Consider the following 18,617-nt stretch of genomic DNA (forward strand, 5'->3'; position numbering starts at 1 on the left):
AACTCCTATTGTAGACCTTGCATTACATCACGGCTTGAACCTTGAACTTTCATCTGAATTAGGCTACAAACCTAATCCGTCGTATTTCACTATTAGACAGTTGACTTTGATAGGTTTTAAATATACACCTGATTTGAATTCTGATCAAAATTATTAGAATGTAATTAAATCGAGGGACGCATTCGCGAAATACGCAAAGCAACAATTCAATTCAATCCTCAACGATAAGTGACATACAAATTTCGAATAATATAAAATGGCACTTCGAAAAATCAAAGCTCGTCAGATATTTGATAGCAGAGGCGAACCGACTTTGGAAGTTGATGTGATCACTGATATCGGCTTATTCAGATCATCGGTTCCTTCTACCGTGTTACTTAATCCAAATCAGGCGCGCGAGATTCGAGATGAGAACATGATGGCTTATCACGGTCGCTCAGTATTCAAAGTTGTCGATATCATCAACAACGTGATTGCTCCTCAACTGATAAAATCAAAGCTAGAAGTTTGTCAACAAACGGAGATAGACGAGTTGCTGAACAAGTTGGATGGTACAGAGAATAAGTCGAGACTTGGAGTTAACGCTATCCTCGGAGTCTCCGTAGCCTGTTGCAAAGCCGGTGCTGCTAAAAAAGGTCTACCAGTTTACAGGTAGTAATATATTCTATTCCTCACTAATATCATTCTATTCCTTACCTTATGACTTATGACTAAATTAATCTAATTCATTGTACAAAGAAACTTATATGTTTATTTATTTTCGGCCTTTTACATTTTAGATACATTGCTGAATTGGCAGAAAACAATAAATTATGCATACCTGTGCCGAGTTTTAGTATGATCAACGGAGGACGATATGCTGGCAATAATTTATTGTATCAAGAATTTATGATATTACCCATAGGTGAGGGTGTGCGTACATGCATATAAAATCGAGTATTCGATTTAATTGTTAAACGTTAAAATATTCGACTAGTTTTTTTATATTTTTATATGTGATATATATTAGGTGCTGAGAATTTTGCTGATGCCGTAAAAATGGCTACCGAAATGTATCGAATACTAGAGAGAAAAATCATTACTGCTAAACAAATACAAGGGCCGCTTCTGATTAACGACAATGGAGCCTTCGCTCCTGATTTGGAAAACGACGAAATCGCTTTGACCTTTTTAGACGCGTCCATCAGAGACGCGGGTTATGAAGGAAAAATTAAAATAGCGCTGGACGTCGCAGCGAGCGCTTTTTATAAAAAAGGTTTCGCTATATTCAAAAGATTTCCTTTTAAACACAATTATTTTATGATCACATTCTAAAGAAAGTTCATATTTACATTCACATAGGAAAATACGACTTAGCGTTTAAAATAAAGGATTCCGATCCCACTAATTACTTGGAAGCAGAGGCTTTAAGAGATCAGTATCTAAGATATCTCTCAAAATTTCCAGCGATATTCTCAATCAAAGATCCTTTCGATCAAGAAGACTGGAACAGTTGGTTAATGATTGCTCATCAAGGAATTCAAGTAGTCAGCGATGATCTCACAGCAATGAATATCGAGAGAATCGAAGAAGCAATGAATAGAAATATAGCAAACTGTCTCGTCCTGAGAATATCACAGATCGGCACTGTGACAGAGGTTATTAATTGCGCAAAAATGGCGATAATCAACAATTGGAGTTATATCATGAGTGCAAGCCAGGGTGAGACAGAAGATAATTTTATCGCAGATTTAGCGGTTGGACTTTCCGCTGGCCAATTCAAAGCTGGAGCACCTTGCAGGTATTAGGATGCGAGCAATTATAACATTGAGAGTGAGTGAGAGTAAGAGTAAGAGGGGGGAGGAGAAAGAGAGAGAGAGAGAGACAGATTCTCAGAGTTTAAAATTGATTTTAAATCGAATGCTAAAACATTCCTCCAGCGAAAATTATGATACTTAAAAGAAAGAGAATTATGATACTCATATTCATTTAACGCTATGATAATTGCAGGGGTGAAAGAATGAGCAAATATAATCAAATATTAAGAATTGAAGAGGAACTTGGTAAAGATGCCAAATACGTCGGAACAAAATATCAAAATCCTCTAATGAAATAATCTTGTGGATAGTTACGTACCACTAACTGAAATGTATATGAAACAATGAAGGGGAAAGCAGAAAGATCAGATAATACTTACCATCCCCCGTACAATAAAATCCATTGAATCGATCAAAGTATGTATTTTGAAAACGTTGGTGATTTCCATAGAGGGTCCGCATCATACCCGGCCATGGTCGACGGAAAACGAGGTATCCTTCTCCTTCGCCTTCAATCACACAACCATCCTCATCAAGAAGCTCCGGCAAAATTCCGAAGAAAGGAAACGTCTAGACATATATCGTTTCATATATTAGAAATAAATTATTTATAATAAATATTTATTATAATAATAAATATAATAAATATTTATTATTAATAAATTATTTATTATAAGGAATTATTAACGAAAAAATTCTTTACCGCAGAGCCTGGCTTCATAGGTGTAGCACCTGGTAATGGTGTAATCACATGACCACCAGTTTCCGTTTGCCAAAACGTGTCTGCTATACTGCACTTACCGTGGCCAATGAGATTATAAAACCAAAGCCAAGCCTCGGTATTGATCGGTTCACCGACTGAACCAAGGACCTGAAACGCGTATAAGCATGTGTAGGCTCTCTGTATATGTTAAGCATTTGTTTCCTTTTCTTTTTTTACTGATGAGTAAGTACTGATGAATGAAATGTACCTTAAGCGTGGATAAACTGTGCTTCTTCACAAGCTCATCACCAAATTTCATTAATGATCTAATGGCCGTTGGTGCCGTATAAAATTGTGTGACCTTATACTTATCGATAATGGACCAATATCGATCATTTTCTGGATAGAAGGGTGTACCTTCAAACTGTAAACCATGAAATACAGACCGAGGGAATAAAAAAATCAAGAATGATCTACGTAAGAAAAATGTGAAAAATGCACGTACTATAACGGATGTTGCGCCATTTGCTAACGGACCGTAAACCACGTAAGTATGTCCTGTGATCCAGCCACAATCGGCGGTACACCAATAAATATCACCTGGATGATAGTCGAAAACATATTTGAAAGTTGTTGCTGCATAGATCAGATATCCCGCGATAGTATGGAGAACGCCTTTTGGTTTTCCAGTAGAACCGCTACGTGATTATGGAAAACAAGAGTCCTTTCAGCGAGAACAAATTAGGAGAGCTACGAGTGTTGGAGAAAAACTCTGTCCATTACCGACTCTATGTTTTTATTTGGCCTCGGTATAGGTATGACAGAATGAATATACGAAAGAAAGGACGCGGTATGTGTACCTCGTATAAAGGATAAAAAGTGGATCCTCGGCGGCCATCCAAACTGGATAGCAGCTCGCTTCCGCATCCTCCATCTCATCATGCCACCAAACGTCTCGATCATCGTCCCAAGAAACATTTGCGATATCCATGGCTGTACCGTTGCTAGTACCATTCATTCCCTTCATCTTACCCTGTGGATTGTTGAGTCTTCTTAGATGCGCAACGACAATGCAGTTTTCAAGTTGATGGCCATGCTTCTTGGCCTTTGCCGCAGCTTCGTCGCAGATATTTTTCAATAAAAGTAATTTCTCGCCTCTCCAAACGCCATCTGTAGTAATAAGAACCTTGGCCTTAGAATCGAGAATACGTTCCGCCAACGAATCAGATGAATATCCTGCAAACTGTGAGATTGTATACATTATTCTTTTTTCCTCTTTTATTCATTGCGACGTTTATGTTTATACCATCTCATCGATATTTGTACTTACCACCACGCTGTGAATCGCCCCTATCCTCGTGCAAGCCAACATGGCGATCGGTAGCTCCAAGATCATCGGCATGTAAATCACCACTTTGTCCCCCACAGAGACATCCTTCGATTTTAGAACATTCGCAAACCTACATGTCTCTTCGAGCAACTTTCTATATGTCAGTCGCGAATAATCTTCCGGATCATTTCCTTCCCTGACAACACAATGGATAGCAAAATATTGATGAAAATTCATTCAATTCGAGAGAATGTGAAAAGTATCAATATTTTAATTCTCGCGAGTAACGAATCGCATAGCATAATTTAAAGAAAACGGCAAGGATATGCACATCTCGCACTTGTGTGCAATAGAGTCAACTAAAGTCAATCATTTCATTTTTTAAATTTTAATTTATCTTACATATATGTATCTATGTAAAAGATCTTGAGCGACTATAAGAAGCTTGGAAACGTCCTCGAGTCGCATTTCAACAGAGAGAGAGAGAGAGAGAGAGAGAGATTGCGCACATATTTTAAAGATTCTTTTACGTCTATATAAACATAATGTTAAATGCTAATGTACTAAGAATTATCATAGAACGGAATATACATTACATAAAGTCAAAATCTGAATCTAGTTATGACATTGCGAATCGTGTGAATAATTAGGAAAGAATTAGGTAAATCGATCGATAAAATGAGGTACTTTACGATAATATATCGATCACTACTGATTGTGAACAAAACACGTAGCTATATTATTCCTTAATAAGATGATTGTGCGTGACTTTTTTCATAACTGTATGCGTATTTTGCATAACTGTATAGCGGTAACCGTATCGATATTGGTAGACAAAAAGCATAATACATTCAACAATGATAACAATGAAGACGAATCGAAATGTATTATTTAATTCGTTTACATATTTATTATTTAACAACATTGCAGTATCAATCACGCGTCTTCTAATTTCTCATTTTTCTCATTCAACTAGATTTGCAATTAATCTCGTGCGTGATACTATCCTTGAGCGACGTATTATTATCCTTTAGTGAAGAGAAACGCATCTGACTTTCATCTCTCAATCTCCTCTCTAAACTCAGGGTTGAATGGTATTTAATTTATATATATGTGTAGGTACGCGTATGATTGATATATATATATATATATATATATATATGTGTGTATAGTTTTGTACTTTGCATTTTTACAATATTTTCATCAGTTTCGTCTTGATGCTCCCTTCAATGATCAGTTGCGCGAGCGAATGAATGTAGATCCGAGATCGCCAAATTTTAAAGTTTTTGCATCATCGAATTTACTTGAATACTTGGCTCGCACATTCGCAAGATATGAAGAAAAAAATAAAGAAAAAAATTCGAAACTTTGCTCGGATATCTCTAAGAATCTTACAAGAAATAAAAAATTTTCACTATGAATCGCGTGAGAGAATCGTGCTGTCGCGCGCTCACGCGGAGCTCAACGGCTCGGCAGAGTTGACGCAACGAATGACGCGATCGCGCGCGATGCTTCGCTGACCAATGAAGGCGCAGGTGTAAGCCATGTGTCGAATTTTTCGACAAATAGATGGATATCGTTTCACGACATGATTGCGCGACCGAACAATCTCAACTCGTCACGTGCGCTCGACAAAGTTGCATCATCGTTCGGATCGTTCCACGATTAAAGAATACTCTAAAAGCTTGGATTCTCCAAAATGTAGTTAGTAGGATGTTATGCAATACATTCTCAATGGTAATCGATGATGAATGGCTGAACGACCGATACGACGCGGGCGTAGGACAATGAAATATGTATGAAGCGTGATATTGCAAAACTCACGATCATATTCTTCACTCACTGTCTCGCGCGGTCTCACGCGTCTTTCGCACATATATAATACCATGGCATGTATATCAAATTTCTCTTTCTAGAGATGTCTTGCGAAACAAATTATTGGATACGATCAACGCGATGCTGCAAATGCTTTGTTTTTTAACTCAATTTGTAAAATTCTTCTTTTGGTCCATCAAATGTTTCAAAGTATTTATAGCGAGACCAAAGCCATTATCATTAATTCGTTGTTAAAACTGTTAAAGTGACGAACAGAATTGTTGCGTTTCAATAATCCGTAACAGAAACGAGATGATCATCAATTATATTAAATATAAACGCGAGATGATCATCAATTATATTAGCTAAAACAATAAAATATACCATTTTGCGTAAGTGACACAAGCTCAACGTGTCCGAATGACTTGCATCTACTATTGAAGAATATATATATATAATATTTTTGCATGGAAATAAATCGCGCGCGCGATCAGATTAGCCATTGAATTCGTTAATTCGATAAACGTACCTTTAACTACCTACAGTTTAACCACTTACCAGTAAAATGCTATTTTATCACCATTTCCACTCTTTACATTTTTATCGAGTAGGTTGAAGCTTATATTTGTCGACGCTCCCTCCATCCACTTTATGAAAATATCACCTTTGTTCAGATCGAAATTATATGAGAAAAACTTGTCTTCGATCGCTGGTGTTTCCCAATAAAATTGTTTGGCGATTTCACTCCAGAATTGCACCGGCTCCTTTATAGATCTAGATAAAAAAAAGCAAATTCAAGCATGTCAATTCGAACTATGCCAAATGATTTCCCTCGCTACTTTTTCGTGACAATAATTCATAATTATTATACATTTATAATTTACAATTTATTATTTATAATAAATTAAAAACATATAAACGTTATAAATAATAATTATGGATCGTTTTTAATTTATTGATTATATATCCATAATTTATCTCGAATTTCCTTTAATAAAGTTTTAACATCATCATTGCAACAAGAGCTGAAAAATTCGTGTTTAATGAATCGATCCACTTCTCCTTTCTTACGTAATGCATTCTTCATTCCACTTTATTTACAAATTTATACACATTCGGTGCACTCGCGAATTGTGCACATTATTATTGTCGTATTTCCGCATTAATTGGATGAGTTCGTAGTCCTCTTCGACGAAATATATTACGGATGAAGTAAATATGATCTATATTCGAAGCAGCAGAGGCTATTATAGTTAGATATACATAAATCTTGGAATCAAAAAAATCATTTTAAGAATTCGCTTGGATCGTTTGCCAATTAGGAATTTGCAGCGAATAATTACGATGTAATCAGAACTAAAGAAGCGTAGGGAAAAAAGATAGAGAAAGAATAATTCCGTTCTACATTTTTGTAGCTGCATTTCTAGCAATCTACGGAGGAATGCTCCTTCCTCCAGAGAAATTCGTCCCACCCTTAACGAGATCGATCGATATCGCGCAAATCGTGCTTCTATTTATGCCGTTTACAGCAGCTGATTGTTCAGATGAAACATCTCATACAATTGAAATGCTATCTCTAATTCATTCAATATTCGATTCAACTCTGTATAATAACTCTGTAATAATTAGATCTATAATCTGTTCATAAATATCTTCTTTAAAATCTCGCATTGACCCGTTTCATTTTTTTTTCTTTACCATTATATTGATTCCAATCAGAGTAACAATAAACTAAAAAATAATCAACTTCTTCATCAAAATCTTTATATACAGCATCTTTATCACTTATTCTATCGCTATTCTTTTTGCCTGCTGCAACATATATTATACAATCTCGTCAGCAAATGTGCACATTTTCATATCTCGATAGATAGGACAGGTAGGTTCGCGGCTGTCGCCGAACGTTATACATTCCAAATTAAATAACACGATGATAACTCTTTCTCCCATATGTATACGTACGATATTGAATTTAAATTCGTTCATATATCTACTCACTTTTCGTGCATTCGCTTATATTGTTCCATGCTAGCGCAGTGCGCCTCTCTCGCGAGCTCCGAATTGGGGTGGTACATTTTCTCCGCCATATTTCACTTCTCTCTTTTTCTTTCACTCTTTGATTTTTCTCTCGTCTTCGCGTTCGAATCCTACTCGTTCAAATTACTTATCGAGATTAAAAAGAGATTTGTAAAAATAAAAAGACCGTAATATTCGTAATATTTGTATAGTGTGTACGGAATATACTGGTCACAACGAGTCAACTGTTGGTTAGTGGTGACTAAGCTCCACTAAGCCCGCTTTCCACCACTTTACCCGCCTGACCGATAAACCTCGACTGAAACACGCGCGCAACACGATCGACGCACGTAGTGCTGTGCGCCATGCGACGATCCGTCCGGGACAGATCGGGGCGAATGGTGAGCATTGAGCAATGGTGTAAGAACAGGTGAGAGAGAAAGCACTAGATTTATACGTTTTTAGTTCTTATACGTTTCTGCGCGTCATTTTCTCATATTTTCCATTTGATATATTCTCTTTCACTGCTCTAATTAACTGCATTTTTCTTAATTAATTGCTTTTAAATTCTTTTTTTCGTCCTTAATGCACCTAGCCACCTTTGAATTTATCAATTTATTATACGTAGTCGAATCATAATAAGTCTCGCTTTCGCAAATCTCTTGCTTAACGCTATTCTACGTGCCCGTAAATAATTAGTATTTGTTGTGTCATTCCTGCAGAAAGTTTAAATTTTAAGTTGAAGAGTGCTCCAGAGCAGTTAAGAGTAAATTGACAGAGTTTTGTGTAAATTAATTGCTAATCATGATCAGTGATATCTTTTACTTTTCAATATTTCATGCCTCATGAGCAACTATACGATGTTTATAGTCTTTTTTTTGAGTCATAATACGTAAAGTTTGATTATTTACCACTTATTTGAATTACGATTAAATTTACACACACACACACACACGCGCGCGCGCGCGCGACAATCGAAAGAAACAATTTTATTAACCAATTAAAAAATGCTTCGAAGCATTATCAAGTATTATCAAGTGAATTTCGGAGTGGAAAAAACAAAATTTATAAATCATATTTGAATAATTCGGTCACTTTGGGGAATTTTGTCATTGGTCTACTTTTCATTAGGAGGTCTAATGGCACACAGAATGCGGCAACGCTTGTTGCGCGACGGAAGTTGTCGCACTAATCAATAATTCTATGTTTTTAAATCGACTTCACCATGCAAAACAACACAAAACTTCTAGAAATGATGTAATATTACTTCCGCGGCAAAAGTTGGATTGAGTTCAACTTTTGTCGCGCAATGGAAATTATATATCTAAAGGTGCCTTTTCACGCTGCGACAGCAAAAATATCAATTTTTCATAATTGCATTCCACTGCATTTGCTGCACGTGAAAAGGAATAACGGTAACAGCATATATATATTAAATATATATATTAAAGTTTAATCTCAAATATGTGTCTTTTATTTGCTCAGCTCGAAAAACTTAAAAAACTAAAAACTTGTGATTATATGACAACTGTTAGTGCAGTTACAATTTGGACAACTATCATTTCAGGTAATTATTTAGAATTTAGAATATCCCTATCACTTCAAATCTTAATAAAAATACTCATTGTATGTATACTTATTGTAAACGTACTCAATTTTCACATTTTTTGCAAATATTGCAGACTTTCTCGACTTTGAATTCTTTGTTGCTCGTTATTCGTTCGATTGAACTTCAATGAGATATGGCAAAATTTTATTTTGCGTCGGAAATGCGTCATCTCATATAAAATTTTTAACCAATATTTACGAATTATTGCCGCAGCGTGCTGCGTATGAAAAGTTAGCTATTACTTTCGAGCAAGCGAAACGATGATTGGCTATCGCACCAACTTCCGCTGCGTGGCAAGCGTTCGTTGCCGTGTTCTGTGTGCAAGAGCCGTAATTATTGCTTCACTGTAATTAGTCAATTATTACAGATTACGGCATACGGTTACGGCCAATATAAACGCTCCCTTAAGATATCTTTTGGTGCATTGCTCATCACTCGCTTTTAAAGAGCTTTATCGCTCGATAAAGAGGTCACTTGACTGATTCACCAATGATAATTTAACGACTGATTTATCTGAAAAGGTATCTTTATTGTCTGTCTCTGATTGATTGCGTTTACAGAAAATTTATTTTGCAAGTTTCCGTTGAAAGTTTTCTTCTCGTTGTTTGTATTTTTAGATCTAGAAGAATGATCCTATCTCAGCAGACAATCATAAAATTGGTTGCGAAACTGTTTTGCTGAACGCAGCCATTAGACGCGTTCAAGCTGAACAAAGCAGCTGACCTATTCGCCGAGCAATTAAATATGATTGGATGGATGTAGAATCCCTATAATAGGGACTCTAGTTGGATCCACAGGTAGGAATACCAATCATGCTCATTTGCTCGGCAAGTATGCTTAGCTGCTTTGTCGGCTTGAAACTAAACTCTCTCAAGTCTTCCAAGTCATTGTCCATTGTCCATCTTCAATTGTCTTCTCTAGCAGTCTCTAGCTTGTATTATGTATAAATAACGAAGAACGTATATTTTGTATCAATTGTTATCTCTGATATGTTATCATAAAAGTATTGTAAAAGACATAACTTGTATAAACATTTCAATAATAATATCGTTAGAATAAATGTTGCAATAATATTTAACTTTTTAAACATGTATTATCAGTTTTATGATGGTGAAGAGGAAGTTGAGCCAAGAGTTATACCGAAACCTATAACCAAACACGATGTAAGTTGCTTTTTCAAACGGTTGTTTGTATTGTCATCTTATTTATTTTGTGACATTTTACATACAGTATAAAAATATTAGAGAAATAATTTAGACAATTTTTAGTGCTTCGTAGTGCCGACTGTGCCAGAAATATCTTTAATCTTTGAAAAACCAACAGCAAGAGATCCAAGGAATCGGAGTATCGATACTACCGATTCGTTGCCAGCGATATCAGTAAGACCTATACGAATTTCTGACAATACTGTGAAAGTTAGCCCTACGTCGCTGATTTCACACAATTCTGATTCTTACGCCACATGGAAGGAACAGAATTATTCTAGAGAGATTAATTCTACAAGTACAACACATATTTCACCATTATACAAAAATACTTGTAGCTATGATTATGCTGTGCCAAGTACAGGTTTACAAAATGCTTCTATACAAAAGCTACAAGAGCAAACAAAAATTAATGATAAACAAGAAACATTGCAAAATGCTAGTAAAAATGAAAGAATGCATGAGAAAAGTGTAAAATTTACATGTTCTGATACAGGAGATTCCTATCGTCTCGAAAGTCAGACTGATTTATTATCTTTGGATAAGAGAACCTCATCTTCTGATTCTTTACAAAGTACACAGCTGAACATAGCTGATCGTACTATGAGAACATCTAACAATACTATTCCAGATACATTGAAAAAACCTGAATATTTTCAGACTCCATATGCTGGATGTCAGCAATTTCATGTACCTAACTACTCAAATTATAATATAGACAATAATGAAACGGTAAAAACTTTATTGCAACTTGTAAATAGTCAAAATCAACAGATAAAAAATTTACAACTCCAGATAGATAGACTAGTAAGAATGCAGGAAGAAAATTTCAGAAACAAACCGACATGCTTATGTTCACAACCTCTTGCAAATCAAGTATTTAGGTATCCAATAAATTGTTACGACTCTGCTCTTACTTCTTCTCTTGTACAATCTCAGAATCAAAGTATAAAGAAAAATGTAGCCTCACAGAGTACATCTATTGTGGAGAGGCAAGATCTAGAAAACTTCAGTGAAAATAATAAATTAGAAACAGCATTAGAACAGCAATCAAAAAAGGCTTTTATGGAACAAAAAGTTTCGATCGGTGTTATGACAAGTTTTGAGTTTACTGTACAAAATAACCCTTTTCCAATAGACTCTGAAATATGTGAGAAAACGGAAGCCCACAGAGAAAGTAATGGTATTAATAGTAGAGCAAATACTGTAAATACTGTAAATATACATGATACAACAGAGCCTGTTAATAGATATAAGAATACATTTACGCGTAAGCCTGGACCAGCAGCGCAATTGGAGAACATAGTCGAGGATTCTGAAAGTTATTTATCCTCTAGCCAACAGCAAAGTAGTAATTTCAACGCGAGTTCTTCCGTGAAAGAATCATCGAAATTGCGTCAACATCTTTCTACTGATTTAAATCGAGAAGAAACGCATAAAGGAGCATATATAGGGAAAGATAGTAATGTGTATGAACGAGCATCAAATACAAGGAAAACGTCAAATACATCTATGAACATAGATTGTATTGGAAGTGCAAATTGCAGTGAAGCACTTGTCAAGCAAACAAACGATTATGTTACGATAGATGGGAAAAAGTGTACCTACAAGACAAATATTAATCAACATTCTTTGCATAACGTCCATTTACCAGTAACAGATTACTATCACAACCATAGAAATAAGGAATACGCGCGCAGTGCTAATGTTAGACAAATTAAAGATATAGGTGATGATAGCATGATTCTGAGTGGAGGTGATCTTAAAATACTCGAAAGATCTCCACCAACTCCAGAACCAAGTATTCACGTTGAGATGCAGGAGTATGTAAGTGACGATGAAAGTGACAAGTTAAAGCATACTTCGAAAATAGGTTGGACTTTTTACAACAATGTTTTGGGGCAAGTTAATGAAATTTTACAAAATTCTGGTGTTATAAACAATGAAGATCTGAATCATGCTAAAACACCATGTAATGTTGAACAAGAAAATGATAGAGAAACTAAATCGGCATTGAACACTGTTAAAGCAACCACTTTGGAACAACTTCGGAGACTTGGGATCAGTCTAACTGAAAATAATGAGCACAGAGAATCCAATGGTAACAAGACGTATGTATCTTTACATTAATTTTCATTTAGACATAACATAATACATAATTAAATAATTGTGCATTTAAATTTGTGAATTATTTTTAAGTAAAAAATTTTAAATAAAGATTTGAAAGATGAATAATTTTGCAAGTTATTAAGATGTAATTAATGCCTAAATATAGAGTAAACTACTGGTACAATAATCTCTGTATGTACAGGATATTGTTGTTACTTTACGATACATGAAAAAGGTTTATGACTTGTTCATTTATTTACTCATTATATTATATACTATGTATATAATGATGATACTAAGGGCTCGTAATTGATCTTTTCAAGGTTAGACTTTGATTCATCTTTTTATCCTCGTTTTGATCATCAAGCAAATATGACGCATGCCACTAGTGCTGTAAATGAAACAAATACAAGTATGCATATGAAGGCGCTGGCATTAAAATATTTAAGTGACGAACAACTGACAGATATAGCGTGGCATAAACAAGAATCGTCTTCATTGAAACACTTTATGCTCAGCAATATGCAAGGAACAAATATGTCGTTAGCCACAATGCGTTATTTAGAAAGATATCAACTTCTCCCAGGAAAGAATAACGTTCAAGCAGAAAGTAAGTATCAAGCGATGAACAATACGAAATAATAATTTAAATATAATTATGCAACAAAATTCGTGTGTGATTCAAAGTAATCAAATTATTTGTTATAAATTTGTCTTGTGTCTATTATTATCTATATCAGCAATATTTGTGTAATGTTAATTTATATTTATTTATTTTTCAGATACTGATCAAGCTTGTGACAAAGTCTCATCTAAATATGATTTTAAACCGACTACAAATAATAATCCTGCCCTACGACGATTCCCTTTTGTACAAACATCTGGAACCACTTGCCCTAGTAGAATATTAGATCTTTCAGCTTTAAAACGACAACCAAAATTATTATAAATTCTAAAAGTTACATACGTACTACGAGAAAATTAATATAAATAATTTTTATTATGTACACGGCATATATTTTTTTTTAAATCTTATTAATAAAAGTTCGAGAAATATGACTTAGCAGAGACTCGAACCCTTTTTGTCCAAAACTGAAGTTTTACTTAGTACAGATTTGAACCATATTTTGCATAAAGGTCTGTATTTTTTTCTTTTCTTATATGGAAACTTTTGCATTTTATAATTCAAAAGTGCAATTAGTATGTGAATGTCATATTATTTGTATATATTGTTGCTGTATTGTGCCAAGTTAATCAACAGTAACCAATAATGATAATGGTCGAAATTGGATCGCGTAGTATGTATATACATACATCCACTTCAATCCATATCGTTGTAGCTGATCCGCTCGCTTGGAGAGCCACGTTGGATGTACATATCCTTACGTTTTGTATACGTCATCTTTTTATTGAAAATCTGTGAAAATTTTACAAAGCTAGTAAAGAGCAGCGACTATATTAGCTTTAAGGTAATTATGTTTGATACTTTTAATTGATATGAAATTATATTGATGAAAACATTCAAATATTACGATATGATTACAAGTTTAAGTAACTTGACACATTATCTGAAATGGACCATTTGCGTTTCAGATGATTACTGACGTACAATTGGCAATATTTTGCAACATCCTAGGAGTTGCGCTGTTTTTCTTAGTATTCATCTTCCACTACATAAATGCGAATTACACGAAATGAGAAATGGAGAACTGTGTGTCATGCGAAAAAGTCTGCTTAATATAACCTGATCTAACCTATATATGTTACTGCATCAATTGCGATTTGTATGTTTCTGTCACATTTAATCCAATAAAATATCCAATATGTTATTTTATAACTTAAAAATGTTAGACCATTAATCGGATAACAGATAAAAATTATTCAATTTTTTTTCGTATAATTATTTCTAGGAAATAATTAACTTTCATTTACAATATCTTTTTTTTTTGTATATAAATCCCCTTTTTAAGTATCAAAATACAAATAAGACAGTAAAATATCAAAAAAATATTATGCAAATATACATATGTGACTTTAAAGCAATATGTGATGAAATATTTGTAATGTAAACAACATTGCAAACTCATTAATCAGTTTTAATTATTGCTTTATGATAGGTATACTTGAAACAATACATTTTTCATATCATTCAGATTATTTTATTTCAAGTTGAACACTTAAATTAAGGAAAATTGAAATACAATCACAAATTTAATTCACTTCAAAGTCAGTGCTTCAAACAATTTATTTTATTAATTTGATACATATGAACTGTACTAGTATACATCATCATTTTTTAATGTAATTTTTCAAATTTATTAAAAATTTAAAATTTTGTCTGAATTATTTAAAATTAAACTGGTATCTTTTGTAAAAATGACAAATATACCAAGTAGTATATATGAAGAAAAAGTGGGAGTGCAGATCCCACCTTTTAGCATACAAGAGATAATCGTACACACACTGGATAGGGAGCTACTATAATATAGACATTGAAATAATACTCGAGCGTCTTGTGAATGTGAATTCATTTGTGTCACGTTCCACGTTCTTAAATTTGATAGCTATTTGAATTTAATATTAATAATCATGAATTGTGTATTAATTAATAATTTGAATATTTGCCATTTGCATATTGAAATAAAATGTGATTTTATTGCAGTTAAAACGTGCATGTTTTAAAAATGAAACATTTTACTCTGTGATATTTTATAGATGCAATTTCGTAGAATAACAACAATATCATGTAAAAGTGCTTATTTACACTTATGTGTATTATCTTTAATGAATGTCTTACGCATATATATAAATTTGAAAAGAAAGAGATAAGTGCTTTTTCTATCATCTTTATCCCCAAAATCCACAAGTATCCTCATCAGTTAATAGTAATAAAAATTTCGAATGGGTGATGCGCACATTTTCGGGCAAGTCGACGGAATGCTATTTTTCTTATTTTCTTATATAATTACTATCTACGGTTATCGTCTTCAAGAAGCTTTGGATACTGCTGAATGTCTGACGCTATGTAGAAACGTAAGTTAAAAAAAAACACTATGAAACTATAAATATATAAATATATGGAATTTTTATTTCGCATGTAGTTTCAATTATTTGTCATAGATTCATTCGTAATATGTATTGTTATGTCATCACCTATAATTTTCATTGTTTCTTAATTTTCAATAATAAATTAGTTTTGGAGGGGAGAAATGCACCATACATGGTGATATAAATATCACCATGTATATATAATAATTTTATATCAGAAAGATGATGTTGTAGATGGCAAAACTATCTTTGTGGTACAACAATGTATCGTCGATAGAACCAACCAATATGAAATTGACAATCGAATAAATATATAATATTGTTGAAATATACTAGCCTTTTTTTTAATGTACTGAAAAAATGTATATAAATATTTAATACGCGAGCAAGCTCTTTAAAAACTTTTCTTTAAAAATTGAGGAAACAAGAGTTCAATTTTCTAGAGCCTAGGCTCTTTAGTCTCTTTTAGAAGAATTTATATCGAGCTACAGATCGGCCAAATAAATACGCTGGATCGTTTTGACACTTGTGTCAATATCATTGAAAAGTAGATGACAAGTACACGATCATGCTTATGATTTGGCTAAAAGCGATATTCGCATAGAAAACTTGCCATTTTTACGATGTTTAAATGATCGTTTGTTTTAAAAAAACAAAACGAAAATTTCTTTTAATACGTGCAACATAACATTAAAAATTGCGACAATGACAATAATGTATTCCAAAAGTTCAATTCGCAATTCGCGTATATAATATTTTCAAAAATTTTTATTAAACTTGCAGGTTTTAAGTAGCTTCAAGTTAAAATAGATTGTAAATATATATAACTGTATCGAGAGAGAAAAGTAAAGCAGCAGCACGGTATAGACTGCATAATGCATCAAGTTGTTTTAAACATGTTTATCTTCTTCTTCGCATTTCCTTTGCACTTGGAAAGTCATGCTTACAAACTAAACTATAAAATTTCTTAACGGACAGTCTAAACATTTCTTTTCTATAATTTAACAATGAAGTATAGTTGCAGTTACGATTCGAGTTAGTTATTGTGACAAACGCGAGAAATTTAAACAACGGTATTTTTTACGCGTATCAGTTTCGCACATTTTTCTTTCCGTCAATTTCTTATGTATTCACGATATATATGTATTATAAATATATATACATACATATGTGCGTGCGTGTGTGTGTGTGCTTGTATGCGCGCGCGCGCACGCACATCGATTGTGCCAAAGAATTTGTATTCAATTTATTACATATATATGAGCCTCGCTCATCAAGTTTTCAGTGTAGTTATATATGTATAATATGTCGTATATACAGTAGCCGTACGCACACGAGCGAAGAAAAGAAACAATTTTAACATGGAGACGATGATGCGTCAGTTTATCGAACATTTAGACTGTACGTAATATATCTAGGTGAGATAACGAAGCAATCCACATATGTATGTGCACTTGCGATGACCTTGCGTTAGTGCGTCAGGTAATCATCGCGCTTTTATTATCGTCCTATATTATCATCCGCGAATATACATACACATAGATTATACATTATTTACCGCCGAAATCGAATTCAAATCGATCGATGCTATGCGCTTGAATTTTGAAATTAAGTTGTCGATATCTATGACACAGTGTTCATCGATAATCGTATTATAATTTTCTGCTACTTGTTCAGTAATATAAATCATATATCCCAACAATTTACAGAAGTATACTATACATATGCAATGCACATACATACATATTTTTGTATGTACCTTATATAAGAAATATATGTATATATATGTCGAGAATACAATTAATTTTAATTCGAGTGTCGACAATAAAGGCTGCGCGACTTATTAATGAGTTGATAATTGCATATATATATATGTGCATGTAGTGCAACGAGACAGACATATTTTTAATTCATTGCGTTATTACAATTTTCTAATATTTACCAATATTGACAAAATTTCATTATGCTCGTTACGCTCGCATAATTAATTTATCGTTTCAGGAATCATGTCAAAATCGTTGTTTACAACCTATTGGCGAGTTTGAACGTAAGTTATAAGTCGTGCAACAGAATTGCAAAACGTCTCTATGAATATTATATGTATATATTAAAAAAATATTATATGTATATATTAAAATTATTTTAGCTTATCCAAGAATAAATGAGAAAGCTGACGCAAATGTCACTTTACACTGCAGAGGAATGAACACGCTAATAATTAAACATCATTCTCCTGGAAGCTATATTATTCAACAAAGTCTTTCCGTCGACACTTGGGGTCCAACCATAGTGGTAAATACTGCTTTTAATTTTAATCATTTCAGCCATTTGTTACCACAATTTAAGCATCAACAAGTTTTTTCCTTGATGTGATCGAAAATCGATGAAAGGAATAAAAGGAGCTGGATTAAAAGAATGTAACGAATGTAACGAATGTAACGATTTTTAAACGATTTAGTTAGATCACATATGTCGATCGGGATATTTCAAATATTTCGCGAAAGAGCTCGAGCAAGACAAACAATATACGATGCATTCATAGATTCGTTCAATTATTTCTTTATATTCGCGTTTGCGTTTTTCACACAATAGGAATAGAATCAAAGAAAAATTTATTTTTCAAACGAGAACGTTTCTTTGACTCTCATACTCTGCACATTAGGTATACATATGTCTTGTCAATCGATTGATTAAGAAAACGATAGAGTTCTCTCGATTAAATTTAAAATAAATGTTTATGCGCTTTTTGCCTATCTTTATACAAAGTAGATTTCTTCCGTAGAGCAATGGCGGATTATCGACCTTTTCAAATTTGACACCAGATACACTTTATCGTTATCGTTTACACAGAATAACACAACGTGGCTTCTCATTAGCCGAAACGTCGGATTGGTTTTCAACTTACGCAGGTATCGAATTGAAATCTTACTTCGGAAGCTCTCAACATTTGCCGCATATATATATATATATATATATATATATATAT

The 18,617-nt window shown here is 33.6% G+C and overlaps 5 protein-coding genes across 5 annotated transcripts in view; 4 read left to right on the forward strand and 1 right to left on the reverse strand.

Annotated features, from left to right (window-relative positions):
- LOC105624885 (alpha-enolase-like) overlaps positions 1-2,095 on the forward strand; it is a 15,384-nt gene extending 13,289 nt beyond the window's left edge. The window contains exons 3-7 of the mRNA XM_012206235.1: positions 254-651; positions 780-904; positions 1,010-1,255; positions 1,342-1,780; positions 1,990-2,095. Of these exons, the coding sequence (XP_012061625.1) occupies positions 254-651; positions 780-904; positions 1,010-1,255; positions 1,342-1,780; positions 1,990-2,095 (1,314 nt within the window). The remainder of the gene's footprint in view (positions 1-253; positions 652-779; positions 905-1,009; positions 1,256-1,341; positions 1,781-1,989) is intronic.
- Positions 2,096-2,107: 12 nt separating this feature from the next.
- On the reverse strand, positions 2,108-7,719 carry LOC105624886 (acetyl-coenzyme A synthetase). Its single transcript, XM_012206237.1, has 10 exons — positions 7,643-7,719; positions 6,203-6,418; positions 3,830-4,025; positions 3,532-3,742; positions 3,360-3,492; positions 3,005-3,197; positions 2,768-2,923; positions 2,500-2,667; positions 2,177-2,366; positions 2,108-2,121 (listed from the first exon to the last, which is right to left on the reverse strand). The coding sequence occupies exons 1-10, from the start codon at positions 7,717-7,719 to the stop codon at positions 2,108-2,110; spliced, it is 1,554 nt and encodes a 517-aa protein (XP_012061627.1).
- Positions 7,720-10,357: 2,638 nt separating this feature from the next.
- LOC105624874 lies at positions 10,358-13,532 on the forward strand. The gene is made up of 4 exons (XM_012206224.1): positions 10,358-10,432; positions 10,538-12,585; positions 12,907-13,193; positions 13,366-13,532. Exons 1-4 carry the CDS (start codon positions 10,358-10,360, stop codon positions 13,530-13,532), a joined length of 2,577 nt encoding a protein of 858 aa, XP_012061614.1.
- A 644-nt stretch (positions 13,533-14,176) lies between these two features.
- LOC105624875 (dolichyl-diphosphooligosaccharide--protein glycosyltransferase subunit 4) lies at positions 14,177-14,281 on the forward strand. Its single transcript, XM_012206226.1, has one exon. The coding sequence runs from the start codon at positions 14,177-14,179 to the stop codon at positions 14,279-14,281; it is 105 nt and encodes a 34-aa protein (XP_012061616.1).
- A 1,239-nt stretch (positions 14,282-15,520) lies between these two features.
- Positions 15,521-18,617, forward strand: part of LOC105624887 (fibroblast growth factor receptor 3) — a 10,819-nt gene continuing 7,722 nt past the window's right edge. The window contains exons 1-4 of the mRNA XM_012206238.1: positions 15,521-15,616; positions 17,633-17,678; positions 17,778-17,923; positions 18,414-18,540. Of these exons, the coding sequence (XP_012061628.1) occupies positions 15,521-15,616; positions 17,633-17,678; positions 17,778-17,923; positions 18,414-18,540 (415 nt within the window). The remainder of the gene's footprint in view (positions 15,617-17,632; positions 17,679-17,777; positions 17,924-18,413; positions 18,541-18,617) is intronic.

Source organism: Atta cephalotes, assembly GCF_000143395.1.
Source record: "Atta cephalotes unplaced genomic scaffold scaffold00092, whole genome shotgun sequence".
Lineage (NCBI taxonomy): Eukaryota > Metazoa > Arthropoda > Insecta > Hymenoptera > Formicidae > Atta > Atta cephalotes.

Coding starts and splice junctions, on each gene's coding strand:
- LOC105624886 (XM_012206237.1), bottom strand. CDS start 7,719: ATGTACCACCCCAATTCGGAGCTCGCGAGAGAGGCGCACTGCGCTAGC. Junction 3,493..3,531: donor AAGACTCAACAATCCACAGG/GTAAGATGAAGG, acceptor GCAACGGTACAG/CCATGGATATCGCAAATGTT. Junction 2,924..3,004: donor ATGGCGCAACATCCGTTATA/GTACGTGCATTT, acceptor CATGGTTTACAG/TTTGAAGGTACACCCTTCTA.
- LOC105624874 (XM_012206224.1), top strand. CDS start 10,358: ATGTATTATCAGTTTTATGATGGTGAAGAGGAAGTTGAGCCAAGAGTT. Junction 10,433..10,537: donor AACCTATAACCAAACACGAT/GTAAGTTGCTTT, acceptor GACAATTTTTAG/TGCTTCGTAGTGCCGACTGT. Junction 13,194..13,365: donor GAATAACGTTCAAGCAGAAA/GTAAGTATCAAG, acceptor TTTATTTTTCAG/ATACTGATCAAGCTTGTGAC.
- LOC105624875 (XM_012206226.1), top strand. CDS start 14,177: ATGATTACTGACGTACAATTGGCAATATTTTGCAACATCCTAGGAGTT.